Source organism: Eriocheir sinensis, chromosome 28 (assembly GCF_024679095.1).
Source record: "Eriocheir sinensis breed Jianghai 21 chromosome 28, ASM2467909v1, whole genome shotgun sequence".
In the NCBI taxonomy this organism is placed as follows: Eukaryota; Metazoa; Arthropoda; class Malacostraca; order Decapoda; family Varunidae; genus Eriocheir; species Eriocheir sinensis.
Window position 1 is genome coordinate 12,397,163 of NC_066536.1, and position 22,334 is coordinate 12,419,496.

At 44.7% G+C, this 22,334-nt stretch overlaps 2 protein-coding genes across 2 annotated transcripts; both read left to right on the forward strand.

Moving 5' to 3' along the window:
* The first annotated feature begins 5,130 nt into the window (after positions 1-5,130).
* Positions 5,131-7,214, forward strand: LOC127004539 (adhesive plaque matrix protein-like). Its single transcript, XM_050872369.1, has 3 exons — positions 5,131-5,283; positions 5,841-6,026; positions 6,306-7,214. Exons 2-3 carry the CDS (start codon positions 5,841-5,843, stop codon positions 6,822-6,824), a joined length of 705 nt encoding a protein of 234 aa, XP_050728326.1. The 5' UTR covers positions 5,131-5,283; the 3' UTR covers positions 6,825-7,214.
* Positions 7,215-16,832: 9,618 nt separating this feature from the next.
* LOC127004540 (adhesive plaque matrix protein-like) lies at positions 16,833-21,664 on the forward strand. Its single transcript, XM_050872370.1, has 3 exons — positions 16,833-16,963; positions 19,335-19,478; positions 20,769-21,664. Exons 2-3 carry the CDS (start codon positions 19,335-19,337, stop codon positions 21,255-21,257), a joined length of 633 nt encoding a protein of 210 aa, XP_050728327.1. The 5' UTR covers positions 16,833-16,963; the 3' UTR covers positions 21,258-21,664.
* The last annotated feature ends 670 nt before the right edge of the window (positions 21,665-22,334 follow it).

Sequence of the window (22,334 nt, forward strand, 5' to 3'; positions counted from 1 at the left end):
AGGCCTCAGCTTCCCCGACCACACAACGCACGCACTCACCCGCCGAGGTCACTGGATTGCCTGGACTTCACGCTTAGATTTTAGTTGACATTATCGTTGGACTTCACGCTGACATTATACCAGTTGATATTATCGCTTGACTTCACGCTCAGATCAGTTGACGTTATATTTTAGGGCGTATTGAGTATTGGATTCGACATGATTCCCCTGCCCTTAGTGAGTTCGATGATGTGTAGCTGCCTGTGAATACCTTATTGGATAGTTGCAATAAAAACTATGCCTTATTATTTATTACCATTGCCTATGCCTGGTTATGACAATGACACTATAGTCTTATTTATATAATTAATTTCCGAATAAACTTACATGATTTTGGAACGTCAGGGTGGTCCAAGATCCGAGCCGTCTGGAAGTCAACAACGAAGAAGTGAAAATAGAAACAAATAAACGATCTAGAAATTACTGCAAGATGAAGAGTAATACAGCCACAAATACTAAAGACCACGGCCTCTTTGTAGAAACTATGTCCCACACTACTATCAATATCATTCCTCCTACTACTACATACATTTTTGCATAAGCTTTTGCCCAGGCCCAAAGGAAGCAGCACGCACGACACACCACACGAGAAAACGAGAGACGAGAAGGCGAGAACAAGGAGGAACACGACGAGGGGACTTCAGAGGGCCTACCACCAGCCAGGGCCACCAGTCACATCAGGAGACGGCGAACGGATAACCACAATAATGATGAAAGAACAGTCCGAGTGGAGATACATGACCCCAAATGAAGAGAGAAATACATACAAACTGACGGATAACCACAACCATGATGAAAGAGCAGTCCGAGTGGAGATACATGACCCCAAATGAAGAGAGAAATACATACTTGGCAAACTGACGAATAACCACAACCGTGATGAAAGAACAGTCCGGGTGGATATACATTACCCCAAAAGAGGAGATAAATACTCGTACATCACTTGGACCAGATGAAATACTGCCACTTTCTAAAGGAAGGGAGGAAAGTGCACAATGACATATTAGCTGACACGTTTGGGAAGTCGGGATTCTAGCATTGTGGTCAGGTGAAGGGGTCAGCTAATGGTCCAGGGAAGGTGGGGAAAGGGATGATAAGCGAGGGATGGCGACAAAGGGGCGTGGGCTGCTGGATTCCACACCGCAGGGCTACCACGAATTAAACAGTTACGACTCTAAGGTTGGTGTTGTCAGACGCCTTCGCCCCTCACATCAACAATTTTTAAAGGCTGAAAAGGAGATCAATCGGGTTGTAATGAGTGTTTTTTTTTAAGGTTCAAGGCAGAGGTGAAGGGTCAGACTATCACCAGGGTCATGAAACTACCCCTGGAAATGCTCGAAGCTCATACCGAAGTCTTATTAAATTGGTGTACTTGGGCGCCGAAATGTTTAAAATTATGACCCTAATTATTCCCTCAGCACTTAAACGACTCTAATCTTCTTCTTCTTCTTCTTCTTTTTTCTTTCTCTTTCTCTTTCTTCTTCTTTTACTTCTACTTCTACTTTTTCTTCTTCTTCTTCTTCTTCTTCTCCTCCTCCTCCATCCATCTTTCTCTTTTCTTTTTCCCATTCATTGCATAACATTCTTCTTGTCTTCACCCGCTTTTCCCTCCTTTTCTTGTCCACTATGTCTCCCTTTCCCTCACCCTCACCGCTTACTATCTTCTCTCCCTCTCCCTCTTCTCTTCCCAGTAGCTTTTGTCTTCTGCATCCACTTCCTCCAGACCCAACTGCCTCATGTCTCTCTCAGTTCCATCTCTCTAAGCCTCCCAGTACCTAAAAGACTCCTATCCCGCAATACCTAACAAGACAAACACTACGAGGAAGGAAGCAAAGGTGGTGACGCGTGAGAATGAAAGTCCGCATTCCTAAACGTCTCAACCTCTTATGAACCTATATGAAGAGCCTCTCGTGGAAGTTCCTGGGATTTTCATGGACTGTTTTGTGATTTCAGCGGCGACAGTTAAACACGGCCTCTGCACACTGAACGGGAAAATCACCCTTGAAAAAACGGTTCGTCTTCTCTGTGGCCTTGGGAAAGTGTGATAAAGGGAGTTCGGTATATTTTTCATAGACTGTTTTGTGATTCCAGTGGCGATAGTTAAACACGACCTCTGCACACTGAACGGGAAAATCACCCATGAAAGAACGGTTAGTCTTCTCTGTGGCCTTGGGAAAGTGTGATACAGAGAGTTTGGTATGTTTAACTAATGGACCTGAGAAGCGACGAAAGGGATTGGGCGGCTGGATTGCACTCTACACACCCTGACTCCAATATCTATGCTGTGACTTTAGTATTCCTCGTGCCACAGTGGAGAGCTGCTGTGGGATAGATGACGAGGCTGCTTGTAGAGGGAGGGCGAAGGAGTATGCGCGCCGAGCTGTGTGGAGGCACAGCTCGGCACTCATGATATAAATAGCGATGCCAGGACTTCAATCTTCCCCGCACCACCAAGACGGAAACCCCGGGGAAGGTGGTGAGGGTCTTGACAGGCGGGGAGGAGAGTGGGTGTGGGTCGGGGACGGGAGGGGGAGCAGAGGGAGGGCGGGTCTCTGGAGGCACACAACAGGACAATGACTTTTCTTTTCTTTCCTCTCCCGGGCATTCCCTTTTACTGGTTGGCTCAAAAGGCACACAGAGGGACAACAAGAGAGAACTTTCCTTTCCGTTCCTTTCCCGGGCATTCCCTTTTACTGGTTGGCTCGACTCCCACGGACACACACACGCACACACACACACACACACACACACACACACACACACACAAGGCCTCACTGTTTAGGTGGCACAAATGGCTAAAGGAAGCTTATCAATGTTGCATCTTATTTTTCCCACGCACACACGGGCAGGTGGAGGCGGCCTACAGTTGCATCAGGAAGTCAAGTGAAGGCAATACCTGCTCTGATGACTCGGCACAAACAAATAATTAAGATCACCACGTAAGCAGACCAGGAAATCGGAAGCGTCGGAGGCATATTTTCTACCTTTAAAGTTCAGAGGTGATTTGACTTAACACTCGTCCTCAAATAGTGCCTGAAGGACGGACATTATTTAAGTGCTCCAAATAGTTATCTTCAGTCACTTCCCCCACCCCCAAGAGTTTGTCGAGACGGAAGATTCAACAGAGGTGACTTAACACTCTTATTAACACTCGCTTTATAGACATGTCAGAAGGACGGGTATTTAAGTGCACAAGGACGCTACTCACTTCCACTTCGTCACAAGGAATAGGGAAGGAAACCGAGGATGATGATGACAAAAAGCCCGGGGAATTTTGCGGCATAAGGAAAGGAAAGAAGCAATTAAAGTGTGTCAGAGGTTACTGTAAAGAGGAAGAGGAAGAGGAGGGGGAAGATAATGAGGAAAGGACGGTGACAATGATGGTGATAAAGAGTAGGAGGAGAAGGAGGAAGAGTAGAAGAAGAAGGAAGAGGAAGAAGAGAAGGAAAAAAAGGAGGAAGAGAAGGAAGGAGATACAGTAGGAGTAGCAGGAGAAAGAGAAGAGGAGAAGGAGGAAAAATATGAAAGACTAGGAAGAAAAGGAGGAGGAGGAACAGCAGAAGGAGGAAAGGATGGAGGAATAGGAGGAAAAGGAGGAGGAGGAACAGCAGAAGGAAAAAAAAATATTGAAGAATGAGAAGAAAAGGAGGAGGAGGAAGAGCAGAAGGAAGAAAAGATGGAAGAATAGAAAGAAAAGGAGAAGGAGAAAGAAGAGGAACAGCAGAAGAATGCGAATAAGGAGAAAGCGAATTATACAGAGAAAGGAAAAGCAAAAGGCCAAAGGCAAATAAAGAGAAATCACATTAACAAACGAGGAGAAACAGCAGCAGAAGCAGAAGAAGGAGAAAGTGAAGAAGAACGAGAACCTTTCTGTTTGCAAGTTCAAAGACCAAGGAAACTCAGGTGCAAACACAACGAAGTCAAAGGAAACGAAAAGAAGGATGGCCCACGCTTGAACACTGAACAGGAGGAGCGAGGTTGGGGAGTATGTATCAGATGACCATAAGGAGTGGCAGCACGAGGGAGGGAGGGACGAAAGGGAAACTCAGTGAAGGAGAAGATGGAAGGACGAAAGGGTGGAGGACGCATGCCATTATAAGTGACAACAAGAGAAGAGGAGGAGAAAGAGGATGTAAAGAAAGAGATAGGATACAAGAAAGAGGAGAGTCAATGAAGGAGGAGAAGGAAGGAAGGGTGGGGGAGGGTAGCCTATAGAAGTGACGGTAGGAGAAGAGAAGGAGAAGAGAGAGGGCGGTAAAGAAAGAGGAACAACAAGAGGAAGGGGAAACTAAACGAAAAAGAAGAAGGAAGGAAGGAAAGGATGGAGACAGGAGAGAAAGAGAAAGAGGGGGGTAAAAAACGAGATACAACAAGAGGAAGGGGAAACTAAACGAAAAAGAAGAAGGAAGGAAAGGATGGAGGCAGGAGAGAAAGAGAAAGAGGGGGGGGGGGGGTTGTAAAGAAAGCGGAGGTTTAAGAAAGAGCAGGTCGGACGGGCGGCATTTGGCTGTGTTTTTTACTCGATGTTTTTGCTCGCGGTGTGACTATCAAGTTCTTGGTGATTGGTGAGCGTTGGTCAAGGGGCGGCGGCGGAGGAAGCTTGTGTCAGTGTAAAGGTGAAGGTCTTCCGTACGCATTGACTCGTGCTAAAACCTACAATCACAGGGTCTTTCTGTCTCTCTCTCTCTCTCTCTCTCTCTCTCTCTCTCTCTCTCTCTCTCTCTCTCTCTCTCTCTCTCTCTCTCTCTCTCTCTCTCTCTTTCCTTTTTCTTTGTTTTCTTTTACTTTGTCTTTTTCTGCCTTTTTTTCTATCTTTTTTTTCTTTCTTTCTCTCACTCATTATCTATCTATCTATCTATCTGTCTTTCAAACACACACACACACACACACACACACACACACACACACACACACACACACACACACAGAGGATACCCCCCCCCCTCCCTTCCAGACGCTACCACGAAATAAAAAACAGTGGCGGGCGGGTAAAAGGACCAGGCCTAAGGCGCAAGACAGACGAGCGACAACACACACACACACACACGTACACACGCACAAACACACACACTCACTCACACACACTTGGCACTCCAGAGCACGCGCGCGCCGACTCACTGGTTAACCTTCTCCGCGGGGCGAGGGGGAGGAGTGAGCGGAGGGAAAGCCCACCTATATATACCGCGCCGTCCCCTGCCCCATCACACTCCCTCGCCGACTCTCGACGAAGAAACATCCGCTAAGGTAAAGCAGCCAGTGCCACTCACCTGCATAGGACTTACCCGCCCACCCAGTCACCTCAGCCTGCACAACGAATAGAGATCAAGGACTTATAGGAGACTGCACCATGGATGGAAGACTTGCAGTTGTTTTTTGTTTATACAGTTGATACAGTGATGACGATACAGCAGCTCCGTACACTCAGTAGTTTGCAGAAATGAATACAGTAAATGACTCTTAAGACTGTTACAATATGGATCAGACTCACACCATGTTTGACTCTTACGGCAGATTCAGTGGATTTGATCAAGACTGCATTGCAATATGGACCGTCATCTCGCACGACAGTTTTTACACACGTGGTTGACTCAGTGAACTTAAGACGCTACTCATTCCTTATTACGACTGACTGATTAATCATCGTCCTCATGCAGGCACCGAATGTTCCTCGTATTAAGAGAGAAAGTACATAGCAAACATTTGAGAACTAGACGTCTGTTTGTTGCTGGTTTGCTCTCCTCGTGTGCCGCGCCGCATGTAAAGACAACGCACTCAACTGGTCTTCTTCTGCTGTGTTTCAGATGTGGTACAGCATGCGTGTCGCGACCCTGGTGGTGGTTCTGCTGGCGGCGGCGTCGGCGAGCCCCTCCTACCCTCCCCCGGCTCCCAGCTATGGCGCGCCACCCCCCGTCTATGGCCCACCACCACCTGCCCCATGCTACCCTGAGACCAAATACGTCACCCAGTATCAGACGAAGGTTCAGCAGGTTAGTGGGAAGGAACACACGTTTGATATAGTGCATGAGGGAATGGGTCAAGAATTAGTGGAGCTGAGCAAAGTAGGAAAAGCAATTAAAAGAGTAATTTGGTTTAGGTCCAAAGGTGTCACGATGTTTTTTTCCCATCCTGAGTCTAAATCGTGAAGAGGAAGTAGAATAAGAAAACCAAAGACTTCTTGATGCAACGATGCTTTCCAGATTGTAATGTTTTGGGAGTAATGAGTTTCTTCACACACACCCACTCTCTCTCTCTCTCTCTCCCCGCAGGTGCCCGTGTACAAGACCGTTTACAAGACCAACATCATCCCCACCACGTTCTACGAGACCCAGTACCAGACCCAGTACCAGACCGTCTACAAGACCCAGTACGTGCCCGAGTACATCACCACAACCTACTACCAGACCCAAGTGGATTACCAGACCCAGTACGAGACCGTGTACAAGACCCAGTACGAGCCTCAGTACATCACCAAGACCGAGTACCAGACGGTGTACAAGACCAACGTCGAGTACAAGCCTGTGTACCAGACCCAGACCGATTACCAGACGGTGTACAAGACCCAATATCAGCCCCAGTACCACACCACCACCGAGGTGCAATACCAGACCAAGTACGAGACCAAGTACGTGCCCCAGTACCACACAGTCACCAAGTACCAGGAGACCTACAAGACCGTCTGCCCTAAGCCTACCTACGGCGGTTATGGGTCCAGCGGCGGCGGTTTTGGATCCGGCGGCGGCGGTTTTGGATCCGGCGGTGGCGGTTACGGCGGTTACGGATACTAAGCCCCTGACCAGACGCTTCCCACTTCCCCTTCCCCTGTATAGAATCCCCTCGTTGGTGTACTCAAAGGCTCAGAGTCTATTTTTATACACATCAACGCTTTCCATTACCCTCTCCACCACTTGGTTCCGCATCATGTCTCTGTATCACGGAAGGGCATCACAAGGTCCCTTCCCTTCACCTCCTCCTCCTCTGCTCCTGGGCTTCTTTTTCCAGACCCTGGCAGGTGGCGGTTAAGCTTTAGTCATCAAGCACATAAATTATATCACTGTATATCGTCCATGTTGGTGGCACGCGCCTACGCACGCACACGTCCACCCCCTTTGTTTGTGGTGCTCATCCTTGACTGTCCGAACTGAGTGTTTCGATAAAATAAATGTATACAAATATAATTAAGTGTTTACCGATCCCTTGGCGCAGGAATGGAGTCAGCATGGTCCAATCTCTCACTGCAAACACACACTCACACGCAAACACACGCACACACACACACACACACACACACACACACACACACACACACACACACATACCAAAACACTCACACACATTATGAAAGAAAGTGGTTATCAGTAAGTTCATATTCTAATTTATTTACTTATGTGTCCTCTTATCTCCACTAATGAGTCTTGAATGGAGATGTCAACGATGCCTCAGATGTTCCAACGGTCAGTCACACGCACACATATTATGAAGGAAAAGTCACCAGTCTCTTCATCTTCTAGTCTCTTTACTCATGTTTCCTTTTATCTCCACTAACGAGACACGAATGGAAAAGTCAGCGATGCCTCAGAAGTCCCAACGGTCAGTCACAGGCACACACATTATGAAGGAAAAGTCACCAGTCTGTTCATTTTCTAATCTATTTACTCATGTTTCCTTTTATCTCCTTTTATCTCCACTAACGAGACACGAATGGAAAAGTCAGCGATGCCTCAGAAGCAGGTGTTCCAACGGTCAGTTATGAAAAACAATTAGTTGCTTTCTTTGACCGATCTCCTTATGGGACGCTAATGGATGCTTCGATACAAATGGTTGCGGGCGAAGGGCGGCGACGACGGAGGGAGCATGCAAATACCTGCCTTTCCCGCTCTGAAATGAGAAAGGAAAGGCAGGTTTCGTAATCCTTTGAAATGTGAGAGGGGGGAAATGCCGATTCAGGAAATTCTAGAGTGTTCAAAGTCGTGGGCTGGGTGAAAGGGAATGCCGAGGAGAGTAACAACACGCTGCGAAATCTATGTAAAAATGTTGTGAAATTAATTAACTGAACGTGCGAGCTCTGAGAAACGAAACCAATGCAACGTTGGGAAAGGGCGAAAATAAGACAAAAAAGTTAGTGAGCTTGGAGAAGTAAGACGAGAACTCACTCTCACACACACACACACACACACACACACACACACACACACACACACATCCACCTCCCCCTCCTCTCTCACACACACACACACACACACTCACACACACACACACACACACACACACACACACACACACACACACACACACACACACACACACACACACACACACACACACACAACCTTCATGCTCCGTTTCAATCCTCTATATAATTTTTTAACGTAAGTCAACACACCGCTGCCTCCCCACACAGTGACCTCTTTCCTCGGTGTCTCAATCAGCTGTTCGATGCGGTAATATTTTCTAAGAACCAACCGCTGAGTCGGAAGATCGTGACAAAGGGAGGAATAACGCGCGGGAGGAAATATCACTCTTAAAGTCTTGGTCTATTGAAATTCCCTCTAATAATAACATTAAAAAATGTCATTACCTTTTTTTTTTTTTCAGTCAACCGTAGCATATTTATCTAAGTCGTATTTTTTTCATTCACTAGACAATACCTCATAAATAACAAATAGATTTTTCATGCCACTGATTTACTAAGAAAGGAATACATACATGCTCCCACAAACCAACAAACAATAAACATCACCGACAGAATCATAAAATATTTAACTCTTTATATCGAGGTCCGGAGCCGAGGCACATCAACCTGCAACGACGGCTTTTATTTTTTATTTTAATTCTGTTTATTTCCTTCCCTTTGTCTGCCTGCATTCCTGTCTGTGCGTATGTCTGTCTGGCTATCTGTTTGTCTCTGTCTGTCTAATCTCTCTCTCTCTCTCTCTCTCTCTCTCTCTCTCTCTCAGCTTCAGCCACCCGTGCACTGCGTTGTCTGGCCCGGGTAAGGGGGACCCAGCATCAGGTCACCACGGCCCCCTAAGCCTAACGCGTTGCAGCACGGGGCAGTATGTCCGGGCGTACGCGACAATCCCCGAGTCATTGCGTGGAGCAGGAACTGGACTCTCCTGCTCGTCTTTGTGTATTTTTAGGAACAAAAACAAGCCTCAACACTGTTACTTTCACGCCAGTCCAAATGTCAAACTGAAAGCTAGATCGGCTCTGCTTTCGCCTCGCGTCACCCAGAGTTTGCCCAGCCTGTGCGCAGCCCTGCCTGCTGCTGCTGCTGCTGCTGACGCCGCTACCACTGGACGGCCCCGCCACAGTTGACATACTGCGCGTCGCGTTACGCATGACGCTAAAGTTTTTTGTAACTTATTAAACGACAATCTAAAGTTTAAAAATAACACTTTCACTGCCCCATATAACATCTAATATATATATATATATATATATATATATATATATATATATATATATATATATATATATATATATATATATATATATATATATATATATATATATATATATATATATATATATATATATATATATATATATATATATATATATATATATATATATATATATATATATATATATATATATATATATATATATATATATGTATGTATATATATATATATATATATATATATATATATACATACATATATATATATATATATATATATATATATATGCACAAGAGAGAGATAAAAAGGGACAGAAGGAAATAAAAGCAGGACAGTACTTCCAGGGTTAATGCTCTCTCTCTCTCTCTCTCTCTCTCTCTCTTTCTGTTTCTCTTTCTCTCAATCCCAGCCCCCCGCCCTCGTCACGCCAGCCTCCACACAGCCGGGGGCCCAGCACACACACACACACACACACTCGGGGCTCGGCAAGGCAGCACCGCCGCGCCACTCGCCCACACCTGTGTTACGTCAGGCCACATTCACCTCCTAATGACACCTCCCAAACAGGTTGAGAATGAACGCGTGCAGCCTCAACCCCACCCACCCACCCACCCACTCACCTTTCTCTCTCTCTCTCTCTCTCTCTCTCTCTCTCTCTCTCATCTTGATCCACCACCGCCATCATCTTCTTTCTCTCATTACCTCCTCCTCCTCCTCCTCTCCTCCTCCACTTTTCCGGTCTCACTTTCCTTTTCCTTTCCCTCCTTCTCTTCTTCTTCTTCTTCTTCTATCTCGACCTCCTTCTCATAATCTCTTCTTATACTTCACGCTTCTGCTCCTCTTTTCATTCTTCAAACTACTTTTACTTATTTTTATTCTCCTTTTTTCTATTCTTATTTCTTCATCATCTTCTTTTTCTTTTTCTTCTTCATCATCATCATCATCATCATCATCATCAAGGTGTTCGACTCATCGCATAAATTCACTGGACAAATAATGGCGCAAAAAGGCATGACATACAAATGACAAAAAATATAAGGAAACACACACGGAGACCCAAAGACCTCAACCTAGTTACGTGTGTCAATCGGGCAATGCTCTTTTTTATCTCTCATTTCTTTTATATGATGAAGTGACGAAGAGAGCGGAAGATAGACCTACCTGTCCAGCAAACGGTCTAAGTCAATCAACACAACATTCACCGTCTAAGATATCAAGACATTCAAACCTCATAATTTGTGTCCAACGCGCCAAAGAGTGGTCACATTTTTCAGAGCAAAGCGCGTAAGTTTAAAATGAACAAAGAAAGACAAAGAAATACAATATCATTAATTTCTTCTGTATAATAATTAGGAGGAAGAGAAAGTAAAAAAAAACGGAGTTCCAGTAAAGAAAAAAGTATAGGTATATCATAAAGTCAGATTCTCATTTTTCGGAGCAAAGCGCGAAAGTTTGAAAGGGACAAAGAAAGACAAAGAAATACAATGTCATTATTTTTTTTCTATATAATAATTAGGAGGCGGAGAAACTAAAGAAAATGGAGTTCCAGCAAAGAAAAAAAGTATATATCATAAAGTCAGGTTCTCATTTTTTCGGAGCAAAGCGCGAAAGTTTAAAAGGGACAAGGAATGGCAAAGAAATACAATGTCATTATTTTTTTTCTATATAACAATTAGGAGGCGGAGAAACTAAAGAAAATGGAGTTCCAGCAAAGAAAAAAAGTATATCGTCACCCTCCTAAAATAATCGCCTAAGTCATTATTCAGCGATTCCCAGGTTTTTGTCTACATCAATTTTTCAACATGTGACGCCCATTTCTGTACAGTCATTCAGGGTTTAAGTGCTCTAGAATTGACCTTTTCATTTCTGCCTAAATCTAAACCCAAATGAGATAATCACAGTTCTTTTCTGATTTCGTGAAGAGTAGAAAATAGTGACTTCGGCGGTTTGTTCATGTAGATAACGATATATCATAAAGTCAGCTGCGCGTAAGTTTAAAATCGACTAAAAAGGACAAATAAATACAAACGAGCCATATACAAAATATATAAATAAATAGATTCAGATCCTAAAACCTCCAGACTTCTAAACCTAATAACGTGTGTCCGTAGTTACCATTTTTAGCTCCTGATATTTATTAGACGAAAAAAGACAAAAAGACATGATTAAAAAGACTCATAACAATTTCGGCATTGACACCAAAACCACAAAGACCTAACTAAGTGTGTGAAACGCGTCAAACTATATTCTTACTTTTCTGACTTAAACGCGTCAACTTAAAGGTCAACGACATGAAAAGACATAAAGAAAAGCTCAAATAAGAAGCGTAAACAAACAAGTACAAACTGAGACTCGAACACCTCTAGACCTCTCAGCCAAACATCGGTCAAACGTGGAAGTTATTTATTTATTATTTTTTTAGTTAATTCGTTACATAAAATTACGCCCGAAGAATATCAGAGCAAGAAAACAATTAAATAAAAAAACAAACCACCAGTAAATACACACAAATTCAGACTAAGACTTCAGAATCTTCACAATCAATAATGTGTGTCGAGCGCATCAAACTTGTTCACCTTCTTCGGAAATACAAAAAAACAAAAACATACAAATAAAACGCTCCGGGCCGGCAAGCAAGCAACAAGCGTGGCGTGTTGTGTGTGTGTGTGTGTGTGTGTGTGTGTGTGTGTGTGTGTGTGTGTGTGTGTGTGTGTGTGTGTGTGTATGACTGTATGTTCTTGACTGATTAATACAAAAAACAAAAGCTCTATACGTACAAAATAGACAGACAGACAGACGGACAGGATAATATTGTGTTCCTCATTCTTAATCCCATGTGCTTAGAGCTATTCCCGTGTATGATGTGTGATGTGTGATGTGTGTGTGTGTGTGTGTGTGTGTGTGTGTGTGGTGTTATTGTGTTCTCGCGTTACTCCATGACCCGGCATGTCGCAACACTCCTCGGCTTCTTCCACCTTCCCACAGCAATACCTCGGGTGAAGAAATACAGGCGGACCTTACTCGCACGCGTGACAACATCCTGTCATCATATCACTTGTCGGGCTAAAAGATTATCGTGACGAGTCAATGCATTGCTTCCTGTCCGGTCAGGTCCCGCTCCCCCCAACAAAGAATATTTCGTAATCGTACTTTTTTGAAGCCTTCCACCACCACTATTTTTTTTATTCCAACGCGAGTGTATGCATTTCGCAGCATGTGAGTGACTGGATAACTCTCTATGAAAAGAATTTGTGTCTCCACCCACTACTTTGTCTGTCTATCTAGCGGGCTTTCAAAATATTTATCTGTATATCTACCTAGCTATATATGTTGATCTATCCGTCTATCTATCTGTCTGTCTATCTATTTATTTATCTATCTATCTATACCTAACTAACTCTCTATCTATCTATCTATAAATCGTTAATCAAGCAATCTATTTATCAATGTCAATCCATCTAACTACTTGTAACTGTAACTATGTATATATCTATCTGTCTGTATCCCTATATCTATCTTTTGTTACATAAGACACCTCTATAATCTTACGATATTGTTTACCTCCTATTTCTGGACACACAAATGCACATTCTTTTCCACGAATTTCATAAGAAAACGCAAGAAAAAAACCCGTCTGAGGCGGAGAAATTACTAACGATGCAATAATAGATATCAAAAAGAAAAACTGTGGTGGAGCAAACTTTCCCTAGAGAGTGATACTTGGTGAATCCGAAGTCCGCAAAACCTGAAAATTCGCGTCTCATCCGTGGAGAATTGTTGAAGGTAGGAAAAAGTTGAGCAAGATGAATGCCGTAAAAAGTTGTCGTTCAAATACTTCTTCACTGCTTCCTTGCCACCCGGCGGAGGAGACTGCGACGAAACACACACACACACACACACACACACACACACACACACACACACACACACACACACACACACACACACAGGAACAGTTCAAAGCAAATAGGATTAAGAATGAGGAACACTATATAACATCCTATCTATCTTTAATTTCTATGTTGTACTTATATTTATGTAACTATCAGTCAAGAAAATACAGTCAAATAGAAACACACACACACACACACACACACACACACACACACACACACACACACACACACACACACACACACACACACACTGGTGTACACTCGGCTCACAACCCAGAGATCCCAGGTTCGGTTCCCTGGCGGAGTGGAGACGGATGGGTTGTCTCCCTTGATCAGTGTCCTATGGGTAGGCGGTGGTTGAGTGGTTAGCGTGCGGGCTCCGCATTCGCCGCGCCATGGACAACGTCTGTTCGAATCCCCACGCATCGAATCCCTGGTAGCATGAACCAAGTATAACTGGCGCCACTATAAAAATTGCCTGCGCCATGACGGGCTTGGCCGACCACCTGGCCCCTGAAGAAAGCCTACCGGCGCTACATGCGAACGAGTAAAAAAAAAAAAAAAATACAATGAGTTGGCACGCTCAGCTCACATCGGATAGGTCATGGGTTCGATTCCCGGCAGGAGTAAAGACGGATGAGCAGTCCCCTACACGTGTGCCCCTGTCCAGCCAGCGGTGAACGGGCAGTGAAAGGCTATCAGGTATCAATCGGGGGTCGTGTCCCCCACCCCCGGGGAGGTGGCCTTGCATCCCCAATGGCCCACCCTAATGGACGAAAACCCAAGACCTTCATCAGACCCACGACACACAAGTCTAGAAAAAAATATTGGACTTGTAGGTGAATAACACACACACACACACACACACACACACACACACACACACACACACATACACACACACACACACACACACACATACACACACACCTGCAGCCAGTCCCATCCCGTACCTGTTGGTGGGCCTTTTACTGCCCCCTCCCCACTACCCCCTCCCCCCTTGTGGCACTATTAGTGGAAAGGTGCCATCTATTACCTGCACGAAGTCGGTGGACCATTAAAGACCCCTTACCATTTTTTTTTTTTTTTGTTGTTGTTGTTGTTGTAATCAGGCTCCCACAGAGACCGGTTCTGCCCCCGCTGCCCATTCATTCTACCACCCCTCACTCTCATTCTCCTTCTCTCTCCTTCTCCCTCTCGTTCACTCTCCCTTTGTGTGTCTGTACTCGTGATAGCCAGTCAGTAACCTTCCAAAAAGCGTCACAATGATATTTATCTGGCTGGGCCGCACACACCACGTACACCCCGCCCCGTTGCTCAAGTGGGGACAGGCGCCGCTTATGCCAGGGAATAATCTTTCAGCCTGAGCGAACCCCTGTGTGCCGGGTGACATGCCGAGGGCGTTATCTACTTCCCCACAAACAACGCTGCCAGATTGTCGTACTCAGCCTCCCATGTTTGCCGATGTCCGACCCCAAAACTGCCTCCTCGACCCCAATAACTGCCTTCATATATAGTTATCGTTAAAATGGTTAATTAGTGGTGTTTTTTGGTAATAGCTATGGCTCAGAAACCGGTAAATACGAGTCTCTGAGTACGATAATTTGGCAACGGTGCCCACAAAGAGGAGGGTGTGTGTGGGGAGGGGGTGTCCTTCACTATGGTCTGATTACAAGGTGGACTCGCCATCGTACCAGTAGCTATTTTAGTACCCAGCTCGAAAGTTTGGATCTCAAGTGACGGATCTTTGGGTACGGCTGGAACCTCACATTACACCCACACACACCAGGGAGGCGGGATACAACACCCTACTGGCATCCGGTATCCATTTATTGTTGGGTGGACACTGCTCATCAGTCTCCACTCCACCCGGGAATCGAACCGGGGACCCCTTGGTTGTGAGCTGGGCGCGCTACACTTATTTATCTGTTTATTCATGTGTATATCTATCTATGTCTCTATTAATCGGTTATCCATTACTAGTATAAGGAAAATCGTTTATTCATTAACGTCAAACTTAAGAAAGAAATTGTGGAAAGATACTTATGAAAATCAGCATCAACATCCAAAAAGAAAAATATGGAAATAGCTCTAACCTTCCACAATTCAACGTTCAAAAACAAAACAAAAAATAAATAAATACTTCTAAACAGCTTTCCTTTTCATTTTGTTGTATCTACTCCATTGAAAGCCACTTTTACCTATATCAATTTTATTTATTTTATTTTTTCCTCCCCACGATTAGTCTTCCTTGACCCAGCTACTGAAGAGCTTGGAGGAAGGAGAAAAGAAAAACAAGACACAAAACGGTCAATATTATCTTTTTATGTCGCTACGGTACTTTATAGGGGTAGGTCACAGCAGCTGGTTCACCTTCAGCAACACTCCGCTAGATCTATGTACATCACGGAGGAAACACAGAAGGAATAACAACAACTCCCTGCTAGACGGTACCAAAGCCAACCTTACGCGATGCTTACGCCATCTAGCGGGGACGATCAACACTGCCCCGCCTTTCCCGTATTCCCGACCTGGGCGTGTTCGAGTTCAAGTTTTTATCACTCATTCTACTTTCCTTGGCCATGCCCCGACCCGCTCCACGAGGTTGTATCTAGGTGAGCAGGAGGGAAGGTGGTGGGGAAAGGCAAACGTACTTTTGGGTCGAGCTAAGTGTTCAGGAGACGAGAATTGAACTAAGATGAAGGAAAGCAGCAGTAAGAAAAAAAGGCACTTGCAAAACGCCGAAAGTGATTTTACATTAACACGAATACCCGCGTCCCCATCCCCCCCCCCCCCCACACACACACACAAACACACGCATAAACACGCACGGGCGCACGCACGTACACAGCATGCAATCATCTGAGACTCGTTCTGCATACTAACGCAACGATTTCAGTAACATAAAAAGCATCCATCCATCCACCCCTCCGTTGCTTCACAAAAACCACGCCCCCCCCCCTGAGCCAACAATTCTACTTCTGTTTTTCATTCCCCGATGGTGCGTACAGATAAAAAAGGTGGAAATAGATAAAAAGAAACTAGCATCACTCATCGTCTTTTTCCACACCAGCACACAAACAGATATCAAACACCTTGCTCCTCTTTCTGCACCCACCCCCACTGCCCCCTTCATCATCACCACCACCACAAACAACAACAAAAACACCACCACCACCACCACCACCACCACCACCACCAACAACAACAAAAACACCACCACCACCACCACCACCACCAACAACAACAACGACCCTTTTTCTTCCACCCCCACCCACACCCATACCCCCACACTTACCCCCCCCCCTTATCAACTCCCCTTTCCCAAAAAACTTTCATATCCCAAACCTTCCGATACCAACACTTTCACGAGAAAAACCAGACCCTCTTCTCCCAAAACCATCACCGCAACTACTACAAAAAAAAATATATACCCCTTCAAGACGCACAAACACGCGGCCACACTGACACGAAGCTCCATCTCGCGACTCATGCTGCCTCAACCTGAAGGGCGCCGGGCTGGGGGAGCGAGTGAAGGGAGGGAAAGGCTCGCTATAAATACAAGTCCAGGCCGCTGCCCCACTCATTCGCTCGCCCCCTCAGCCAGAAGCAACACCTCCGAAGGTAACCTAGTGCTACACACACACACACACACACACACACACACACACACACACACACACACGCGGAGACGCACACGCACACTTACGCATACATCCAAAATCTAGAACGAGTTACTTCTGTCTTTTTCTTCTACTTTTTTTTTTTTTTTTTTTGCTTTGGTTGCTAAAGATGAAAGTGAAATGGTGACCTCCGCCCTACGCTACGCTTATACCTTAAATCTTAGTCACTGAAAATGAAAGTTAGACGAGCGATGATCTGTCCGTATCTACAACTTTTTTTTTATTTCCTCTAACCTGGGCTGCTGAAAGTTATATGTGGTGATAATAAGTTCCATACATATCCGTCAATTATTTTCTTACTTTTTACCTAAGCATCTGAAAATCGAGGTGTGACAATTAGTGATTTGTTCCGTTCGCTTTTATATCAGTTTTTATCTTTCTATAAAAAAAAAATCAATCGTCCATCTTCTTGCCCAATCACCCCCCCCCCAAAAAAAGTGCCCCCTCACCCCCCAAAAAGTGTCCCCCCCCAAAAAAATAGCCCCCCCTTCAAAATAAGACGCACAAACACACAGCCACACGGACAAGAGGCTCAGTGTAGACTCATGGTCCTCAATCTGAAGGAAACTTGAACCGAGTGCCAAGAAAGAGATATCAAGGAGTTAACCGTATTCCCAGAAAGTTGCAACACTCAGTCATTGGTGATTTCAAAATAATTAACGCGACAAGATTACTATACAATGCCCCTAGAAAGTGTTATAGGCAGCCTAACGAAGGGAGGGTGCTATGTGTGTGCTGGCGTTAATGATACACCCAGAACAGTGCAACGCGAATTTTCTTTGTGTTTTCCGTCTTTTAAAATAATCTAAGAGCAGGAAAGTTACCATAACCTGACATTAGGAAAAGAAACACAACCATACAAACTGACATTAGAAAAACAATAACCATGTAATCATTCACAGTAATATCAGAAAAAAAAACATACAGCCTGACAGAAAGAAATAGCCATAAAACGATACAACCTGACATTAAAAAAACAGACAACCATACAACTTGAGATTAATAAAATAAGAACCATACAACTTGACAGAAAAAGTAACCATTCAACCATATAGCCTGACAGAAAACAATTAACCATACAATCATTCAACCTGACGTTAGAAAAGCAAACAACCATACAACCACACAACCTAACATTAGAAAACCAAGCAGTCATACAAAAATACAACTCAACCAGTGAAAGTGCGGTGAAAATCATATACAGTTTTTACTTAATGACCGACAATAGCGCAATACTTAACCTTTAGTATTTTCCAACTCTCTCTAAAAAGTAGAACCCATAAACTTGCTATAACCTGCGATCCCCCCTTAACCCCCACCCCCAACACAAAAACTAGACGCAACCTAACGAAGACTTCTCCCCCTTACCCTACTCTCCTCCCAACACACGCATGCACATCAACGTCATCAGTGCTAGGAAAGTAGTTGAATGTTTGAGTTGCTTGATCTCCCGTAGAAGCGCTGAAAATGTTGGATTATGTGTACTCCATCCTCAAGGTGTTTCAGATATAGATGGAAGATTTGTACTCGGCGGTGTTCTACTGGTGAGGTTGGCCTACGTGAATGAAGGGTCTGTCTGTGCGTAGTGTCTTTTTACTGGGGTCTTTCCGATGTGGTGTAGAGGTGGTTCAGATTATAGGGTCATTCTCACACATCCACATTTGATACGGATTTCCTAGAGGTTGTGGCGGTATTTCCATGGGTAGTGTTATGAGTCTAGTGATAGTTTGACAAGGGTTCTGTATACCATGGATGTCAAAAACGCTCATGAAAACTCAACCTCCTTTGTGGCTTTTGGAAATTGTTGATGTGGGAGGCGAGAGCGTTTGAGATTTCCGACGATTGATGGAAGGGATGTACTCCATTCTCTATTGTTAAGACTGAAGGTATTTACTCCACTTTTTGTTAGGGTGGAGGGTAAGTACTTCATTCCCTTTAAGATGGAAGGTATGTAACTCCATTCTCTGTAGTTAAGCGACGGGCCAAATTTGTGGCTTTACCGTGTACCAGCGACGGGCCAAATTTTTGCCATGTTATAGACCCCCCAAAATAGATGATGCATAAACTGATCACAAATGCGTTGATATATATTACGAAATGGTTTCTGTGAGTGATTTTTTCTCATTTTTTTCGCTTAGAGGGGCCTTTAAGAGACATGATCCCCGCAGTTACCGGATTAAGATGGAAAGCAGTTACTCTCATTTTCTATTGCTAACATGGAAGGTTTATACCCCGTTCTCAATTACTTAGATGTTTCAGAAGTGGCTGGAAGTACCGTGCTCCATATTCTATCATCGAGTTGTTGTTTTCAGATGTGGTCCAGCGCGCGTGTGGTGACGGCCGTGGTGGTGGTGGCTCTGCTGGCCGTGGCTGCTGCCGAACCAAGCTACCCACAGCCCACTCCCTGCTACCCTGAAACCCGCTACGTCACCAAGTACCAGACGCAGCTCCAAGAGGTCAGTGACAGTGTGGTTCAGAGAGGTCACGCTAGGTCAGGTTAGATTTGATTATGTTGGGATGATTCAGAAAGGTCAAGACAGGTAAAGTTCGGTATGATGGCTAAGAAAGGTCAGGGCAGGTCAAGTTGGGTTAGGATAGCTCAGAAAGTTAAAGGTAGGTTAAGATAGCCCAGAAAGGTCAGAGCAAGTCAAGTTGGGTTAGGATAGCTCAGAAAGGTCATAGTAAGTTAAAATGACACAGAAAGGCCAGAGCAGGTCAAGTTCGGTTAGGATGGCTCAAAAAGGTTAAGATAGGTCGTTAAGTTAGGATGGCTGAAAAAGATTTGGACAGGTACAGACACAGCTTCAAGTCAGTAAGAAGATGCACACCTAATGACAACCAGATAGATGTTCGTGGTTTGGGGGCACGAATCGCTTTGACAGGTTACTGATACCCTTCTTTAGTTCAAGGAAATTCCCTCGTCCAAACACCGGGCCCCAAAGTCTATGGGCTATAGAGGGGAATGAGATGAGCGGTGTGGAGGCGTTGTCCCTCAGAAATACCAAGAAGTTGCTCAGAATGGTTAGGAGGACAGGCTAGAGTTTATGAACGCAGGTCCAGCAGGTCCGTAAAAAAGATGGTTTGGTAAGGTGTGGGCAGGTCAGGTCAGGTTCAACAGGTCAGTAAAAAGATGGTCCAGAAATGTCACGGCAGGTCAGGTCAGGTTCAAGCTTAACAGAGGAATACCAAACAATGACGCAGCAATGCCAAGACAGTTCAAGGTTTGTGTCAGGCCGCTGCCGGGTGAAGATCAAGAGCAGCGCCGCGCGTTGCTCCCAAGACAATAAATGAAAAAAAGTCCAGTAACTGCTCGTCACTGCGCGTAGGGGTCACGCTTCCAGTTCATGCAAATACAAAGAGCAAGTTCTTTTGACGTCACGAAAGAAGATTCATTAACTCGAGTGACTTATGAATTAAAGACTTGTCGGTGACGCTTTCAGTAAACTTGTGTATTGGACAAGCGCATTTGACGCTACGGATAAATATTCAATTAACACAATAGACTACATACTTCAGATAATAGTTTTCCTCACTTCAGACTTCATTCATATTAAAAACTCTCTCTTCCTAGGCCGTTAAGTTTGTGGGCCTCTCTATGAGTTATCAGCATCCCGTTCAACACTTTCTTCCCATAAAAATATACATAACAAGTTTTTCCACTTTTTTTCAGAGATCTATTTTGACATTTATGCTTTCACAGTCACTAAACTTTCTACTCCCTCTTACCTGCCCCCTCCCCCCAACAGGTGCCGGTGTACCAGACGGTCTACAAGCAGCAGGTCGTGCCCACCACCCTCTACAAGATCCAGTACAAGACCCAGTACCAGACCGAGTACCAGACCCAGTACGTGCCCAAGTACGTCACTGAGACCGCCTACAAGACCAAGGTGCTGTACCAGACCCACTACCAGACCCAGTACGAAACCCAGTACGTTCCCCAGTACGTTACCAAGACCCAGTATGTCCAAAAGTACGTCACGCAGGTCGCCTACCAGACCCAGTACACGACGGAGGTTCAGTACCAGACGCTGTACAAGACGCAGTACCAGCCACAGTACGTCACCGAGACCGAGTACAAGTACCAGACCGAGTACGTGCCCGAGTACGTGCCTAAGTACGTGACCGTCGTCAAGACCAGGCAGAACTACGTCACCTACTGCCCCAAGCCTACATACGGCGGCTACGGCGGCGGCGGCTACGGCGGCGGCGGCTACGGCGGAGGCTACGGCTACTAAATGCTCCCCCTATACCCCCCGCCCACCACCACCACCACAACCCCCAGCTGGTCACATGGAAGCATTTTATTCATCACATTCTTCTTGCAATGAATCAGCTTTCCTTTATATATATATTTACATTTCTCTCTTGATACCGACTGTCTGACATTATTATTATTATTATTATTATTATTATTATTATCATAATTATTATCATTATCATTAATACTTTTATCTATATTTGCTATTAACCTGATTCTCATTACTGTGTATGAGTCACCCTTAAAACACGGACACACGTGATAATAATAATAACAATAACAATGATGCCACGACGTCAGTTCTTTGATACACTTTTTTATACTATGTTGCCCTATGTGTGTATGTATGTACAAACAGAGAACGAAATAAATTACTTACGAGGACACAGATTTATTCACACCTTGCTCGAATGCCACTTTTTTGCAAGCCTAGACAAGAAGGGAATGTCTATACCTTTCTTTTTTTTTTTTGCAATGATATTTTCTCTCACAAAAAAGTAGAAATATTAAGAAAAAATTGGAAGCCGAATAGTTCTTCATAAAAAAAAGGTGAATGTATAGCCAAATGTAGTGATCGGAGGAAAGCTTTTTGCGTTCATGGTAAATTTTGGGGAACGCTAAAGCTGCGCGTGGCCTCAGTGCTCATCTCCGTCGCATTGACCCTTGAACCAGAGGCGAGAAATAACCCACTGCATCGGGGTGTATCAGGTAGCAGCCATCCCGTGTCCCGTGCAAATCCCTCTCCAGTCTCCCTCCCTCTTCCCTTCCGTCCCTCCCCACCACAAAAAAAAAGAAAACATAAGAAGTAGACATATATAATATTTTCACTTTTACTTTTACCCAGATCTGTCTATTACGATTGCGAGGCGGCGCTGAGACATATCAGGTTCTTGCTCTTCACTTTCACTACCCCGCAAAAAGAAAAAAAAGTAGAAAAGTTGTCCAGTTCAACACTTCCTGACCCCCCCCCCTACTGCCACCCCCCTCCTCTCCCCTGTCCCTCTCTCCCCCTCCCACATACTCGTACACACGCCGTCAAGCAGGTCCACGGCAG

Coding starts and splice junctions, on each gene's coding strand:
- LOC127004539 (XM_050872369.1), top strand. CDS start 5,841: ATGTGGTACAGCATGCGTGTCGCGACCCTGGTGGTGGTTCTGCTGGCG. Junction 6,027..6,305: donor ATCAGACGAAGGTTCAGCAG/GTTAGTGGGAAG, acceptor CTCTCCCCGCAG/GTGCCCGTGTACAAGACCGT.
- LOC127004540 (XM_050872370.1), top strand. CDS start 19,335: ATGTGGTCCAGCGCGCGTGTGGTGACGGCCGTGGTGGTGGTGGCTCTG. Junction 19,479..20,768: donor ACCAGACGCAGCTCCAAGAG/GTCAGTGACAGT, acceptor TCCCCCCAACAG/GTGCCGGTGTACCAGACGGT.